Below are 6,000 nucleotides of genomic sequence, written 5' to 3'. Positions count from 1 at the left end.
CCTTTGCTTTTCAAGCAGCAGGATTTCCCCTGTTCCCTGTCCTCTGCAAGGATCATTTGTTACCACAATGCCCGTGGACAAGTCTTCATCTTCTTGATCCCTCTTCCCCAGAGATCACCAGCACATTCAATTTGCAGCTGGAAAAAGTTCTTTCAATCTCTGCTACTACATCCCTGTCATTGGTACTTAGCTCATTTATGAGTGTGTGAGATGTTTTTGTAGAGCACAGCATTTTTACTGAGAGGAGCAGGATAAATTCTACACAACATCAAATGAGACAATTTAACCTTGGAGTTCTTTTAATAATACCTTTTATCTAAAAATAATGATGCCATTATAAGATTATTAAAAACAGTTAAAAGAATTAATTACAAAACTATGCAAAGACCGTATTATACATTTATCTTTGTGTAAAGATTTTGACCTTCACATTTAATCATACATCTGTAACAATAAGCACTTGACTGAGAAATTAATTTCTGCATAGCATTGAAGAATTTACTCTTGAATTTAATTTTAGGTGCATAGCAACACTTTCAAAAATAATGTCAATAAAGCTGCAGCAGTGAGGATGTACATCATTAATATACACCATTAATGTACATGAAGGATAATGTACCTGAAGGATGGGTCTGAATGAGCATTCAAAGAAGACATTCCACTATTCTGAGAGCTCCAGTTTCTGATGTGAATAGTTACTTTTCTTTTTACAAGGAATGAGATGTGTTTAAGGTTAATGAATTCTTTTTGCCTTACTTATTTTTAGCAGAAATTTCCTTATTTGATTGACTAAAATCAGAGCCATGATCTACCCTTTTCCTGTAACTATCCTTTCACTAATTGCACCTGGCAATGTGTAGATAAAGAGAACCAGGAAGATAACAAGAATAAGCAGAATTATGCCAATGATGATGTACTTCTTGTAATTCTTCCAGATCAGGTGATACAAACACTTGAAAGGGTTTACAAACCAAGAGAAGGATGTGTCTGGTCGGCTAAAGGGGAAGAAAGAAAAAGAAAATATTTTGTTAAGGTAAATCCATCTCTTTCCAAAGTTATCACACGGCAAAATATATATTTGAGTCTAAAAAGGACCTTTAGCTCCTTGGAACTCACTACAGGGATTATGGGGAATGTCCATCCATGTTTCACAAGCTGTTGGGTCACTTTTCTTCCACCCATTCCCCGACCCAAGCTCCACACACAACTTGTAAAGAAATTCCAGCTCACACATCATAAATACTTCAATTTATATCATGGTACAGGGTTCAAAATTGAAAACAAGATCATGATAAACCCTAAAGAAGAAATGCAGGCATCATAAACTTGAGTACAAAAGCTTTCTAGTGATTTCAAGGAATTTACCATCACAAAAGCCACTACAAAATGAGCCACTACAAAAAGTCTGATTGCACAGTGATAGTCAAGGTGCCATAATAATCAGAGCCAGCTCAGGTTGGGCATGTGGCCCAAAATGGTGTATTTTCAGAAGGAAATGTAACACAGGCCTCGAGAAGAGAGGAAATGATGAAATGAAACCAGGATGGTTTGCCTGTGTACATAAAGAAGAGCCACCTTCTTCCAGTGGAGAATATCTGCCTCCCACAATCCAAGTTTTTCCAGATGTTGCCCCCTATTGGATACTCCTCCATACCCAGAAGTTTCTTCCCACTACACAACTAATTTGACTACACACAGAGAGGAAAACAGTGTTCTCTTTGGGAAAAATGTTGGCCTGGTGTCTCCTCTGGCATGGCACCTGGACTGGGAGGGCACTGGGCTGCTGCTCCAGCAGCCCTACCCAAGGCAGCACCTGGCAGCTTTCCAATGGGACGGCCTGATAAATGCAGTGGGGCTGGGCAACATTAACACCTGCAAAACCTGGGCAGGTTGTCTTTCTTATCCAATGTCACTGGAATTGTGCAGATGGTGCACCAATGAGGAGAATGAAATTAACTGAGGGTCACAAGCAGCTGTGGCCATGTCTCACTCCAGAAAGGTGTTCTAGGAATTTAAGTCTTATCTAGTGAACTCAGCATTAAGCCAGTGGAAGTGAATGCCAATGTCACAGAAAGTCTGTGAATGTGAAAGGCCAACTGAATGTCTTTTTATGAAAGACTGAGCTTTTTATTGAGGTGGAAGTTATTCAGAAATAAATAATCAAATTAGCGCTCCAGGTTAAAAGGAATTATTAAATAACTGGACACCCTGAAGATTAAAACTACTAGAGTAACAAGACCCTCAGTCTGCATGTACCAACTGCTTGAGTACTTTTCATAACCTTTAAAGGCTGGAAGAAAAAAGAAAGCCAGACTCTTGCTTATTTAATTTGTTTCCTTTTGAACGAGGGCAATAGAACCCATTACCAGTTATAGCAGTGCATTTATTATCATACACTGCATCCGGAAAGGCATCGTGCCTTGATCGGCAGAATTGAAGAGATGAATGATCTCACAGTGCTTTGGCCAGCAGGAAATTACACTCATTGAGCCTTATTCTTTGTTTGCATGCTCCTCCCCCTAGTTCACAGACATTTCATCTTTGTCCACCTTTGCTCTGGCACATTATTGAGTCTGCTACTCTCTGTAGCTCCTAGAAATTTTTTTTTGTTTTGAAATTATTTTGTTTCTTAATTAAAAATAATAATTTCACAAAAAATCTGAAAATGTCTCTGCTTCTCTGGGTGTTCCTACATCATAAGCAAAAAAAAAAAATTGAGTGAATCTGCAGTACTGGCATAGAGATCTGGAGGTCCTGAGAAAAGAGGTCCTTGAGATCCACTCCTTCCTGAAGAGAACTCATTTGAAGGGTAGAATCAATTATTTTTTATCTCCCAGCTGCATGTATGAACCACATATTGCATGATCTGTGGGCACTGAGCTGGTAAACTTTAATATCTTTAATGAAACTGAGGCATGCTATGTCTTCAACAGTTAATTTTCTTTCAAGTGAGTGAGTGTCTAGCTAAAATAAATTTTACTGTTCAGATGCTGATATTGCTTTAGTAACCTTAGGATTTATTCTGCCTAACTTTAAAGCCTGGGTGCTCAGTCTACTCCTTCATGGGCTGCCTGCATGTGGGGAGGAAGGACCTTCAGGAGGCCAAGTCATCTCTTTCCCCAGCTCATGTCTCAGGATATGTGTGCTAAGGAAATGGGAGACTCCTCCACCTGTACCATGGGCAGCTACAAAAGGAGCCTGAATGTTTTGCTTCCGAGATGGGAAGTGTCAATGACACTATCCCCACCCTACTTTTGATTTAATTGAGGCATATATCTCAGTTATGAGTAGAATTATGTTGAGCCATATGTTGGCTGTGTATTCACACCAAAAAAACCACTGATTGCTCAGTGCAAGTGCTGGAGGAAGGCTCTGATTTTGTGGCTTCTGGGTCAAAACACCTCCAGGCTGTGCAGCAGAGAAGAGGCCACCAGGCTGGTGACAACTTTTTGGCCCAGCAGCACATTTGCAGATAAAATGCCCTTGGGCTGAAAACACAAGGGAGCCCAAGGCAGCCAGGGGTGCATGGGCTGGGTCTCAAAAAATGAGAGGAAAATAAGACAGTGCCTTGTGCATCCTGTGGACAACCTTCTGGACATGTAATCCTTCTATTCCACTTGACACTCCCTCTTAAAACTCCCTAGGCTGATTGCTTTCCACCACATGCATTTCAGAGCTATCCCAGTCCTCTCTCCTCTGAAAGAGGCACTTCAGTTTCCATTACTGGGAATCTTTCAAGCAGACACCTGTCAGACAAAGCTCATCCTGCCTTTGGGTAAAGGGGCTGGTTGAAGTGATTAATTCAAGTCTTTCCAAGGCTGGTTTTAAACAATGCTCTGATACCTCTGATCTGATAATTCCTTTATGCTGCTTCCTCCTTTCTCATGTTTATCCTGAGATGTATCTCAAAGCAACAAAATTAAACAGAATGTGTAGTCATTACCATTAAGATTAGCAGTTGATTTTTAGAAGCTTTTGTAGCAGGAAACATAACATCAGTCTCTCACACTCTTTTTTTTTTATCCAGCTCATAAAAAACTGCTCAAGTGTTTTGGTAGAACAAAGCACTTGAGCCAAAATAGATTAAAAAGTAACTTTTTCCTGAATGCAAAAAACTCAGCTGATACTTTTTAGATGTGACAAATACTGAAAGATAAATGGCTCCTTCTAGATCATTTGCCTTTGTTAAAACACTTACAATGTCCTCAGAAAAAATAAGCATCTTCATTCTTTGAGTATGAAGAACAATAAAATTAGAGATAGAAGTCACATCCTTTGTGTGCTTAAAGAAGGGCAATGATGCTGGTGAAAGGTCTGAGCACGAGTCTTGTGAGAAGCAGCTGAGGGAACTAGAGATCTTCATCCTGGAGAAAAGAAGGCTTCAGAGGAGATCTTATTGCTCTTTACACCACCTGAAAGGAGGCTGTGGCCAGTTGGGAATTGGTCTCTTCTTCCAAGTAACAAATGACAGGATGAGAGGAAATAACCTCAAGTTGCTTCAAGGAGGGTTTAGATTGTGTATTGGTGAAAAATTTACTGACCAAAAGGGCTGTCAGGCACTGGAACAGGCTTCCCAGGGCAGTGGTGGAGTCACCATTCCTGGAGGTATTTAAAAGATGTGCAGATGTCATGCTTAGAAACATGAGTGAGCAATGCACTTGGAAGAGCTGGATTAATGGTTGGACTCAATAATTTCAAAGATAATTTCCAACCTAAATGATTCTATTATTACTATAATAAATATAATCCAACTGATCTTTATAGGTAACCAAACTGAGATGTTGTCTGTATGTGTAAGCTATGATGATTTAAGATGTTATCATGTGCCAGGTCAGCTATGGAATGAGCTCATGTGTGAATTCCAGCTGAGCCCAAACAAATGCTCAGCAATGCAATTTATTTAGGCTTCCACAGAAAGGCATTCCAGCAAAACTGAAGGTGCTGCCAGCAGCAGTGCCATGCACAAGCTGCACAATTTCTTGCTGAAGGTTGCAGCAGGAAAGAGAAGAAAATCCAGCAAGGTGTCCTGCAAGGAGGTCAGGTGGTTGCCCTTCCCCATCTCCTGCTGAATGCCCCTGCCCCAGCATGTTTAATGAGTTTAATGATTTAATGAACTCCTACTCACTTGGGTTTTTCCAAGGGCTCAGGCTCCTTTCGAGCTTTGCCTACTGGATTCTTCTCAGCTTCTTCTGCTGTGACCAAGTGAAACTCAGCTTCCACCTTGCCCTGGATCAGAGAGAGAACATGTAAGCATCCAGTCCTGGGTTATTATCACTAATTCACAGCAGGATTTGTCTTGTGGAGCAATGATGGAACCAATTGAGGGCAAAGGAAATTAGTTAAGGAAAATAAGGTAGTCTTTGCAGCTGAAGAGAAAGCACAAAGGAAAACCCAGGCACAAATTCCTGACTTATGCTCAATGACTGTAGGAAAGAAAGGTCATATATTTTCTTCCAGACCTGCAAATACATTTTCTGCTTCTTAAATTATTGTGTAATTCATCTGAAAAAAAACCATGTTTTCTATCTATCACACATCCTGGCAGAACTGAATGTCTGAGCTGGAAGCTGTGCTGGTGACACAGACCAGATATAATCCATCAGCAGGGGGAAATTCGGCCAGTCACAAGTGCTGGAGCCATTGACCTGTGAGGTCTCAGCTCACAAAAGGAGGCTGGGATTTAAAGAGTCCAGTTACAATTCAGAGTGGATAAATCAAATCAGCTTTATAGAACCTGTGATGGATGAAAAACAGACAAATGACTTTACATATATTTGCAATTTTCCTACCCTATACCTTTGTGGATGGTATTGATTTGAAGTGTTGATCTATGTCCACTGGCTGTGACTCAGCACAGAACAGGGTTGAAAGAAGGATGCCAATAAAAGTTATAAATGTGGAAGCAAGGGAGAGATTAAAGTGGACTGGGAGAAAGAGAATCAATTGTACTAGAGTGTAGAATAGGGAAGTAAATCTGGGATTTGGAAGTGGAGTTCATTC

General features: G+C 40.4%; 1 protein-coding gene across 1 annotated transcript in view; it reads right to left on the bottom strand.

Moving 5' to 3' along the window:
• Positions 1 to 529: 529 nt before the first annotated feature.
• Positions 530 to 6,000, bottom strand: part of FER1L6 (fer-1 like family member 6) — a 64,789-nt gene continuing 59,318 nt past the window's right edge. The window contains exons 40-41 of the mRNA XM_059478555.1: positions 5,126 to 5,226; positions 530 to 995 (exon numbers count right to left, since the gene is read on the bottom strand). Coding sequence (XP_059334538.1) covers positions 809 to 995; positions 5,126 to 5,226 — 288 coding nt within the window. The 3' untranslated portion in view covers positions 530 to 808. The remainder of the gene's footprint in view (positions 996 to 5,125; positions 5,227 to 6,000) is intronic.

This window comes from Ammospiza nelsoni, chromosome 1 (assembly GCF_027579445.1).
Source record: "Ammospiza nelsoni isolate bAmmNel1 chromosome 1, bAmmNel1.pri, whole genome shotgun sequence".
Taxonomy (NCBI): Eukaryota; Metazoa; Chordata; class Aves; order Passeriformes; family Passerellidae; genus Ammospiza; species Ammospiza nelsoni.
The sequence above is the reverse complement of the archived record's forward strand: the minus strand, read 5'-3'. Positions and strand labels throughout refer to the sequence as shown.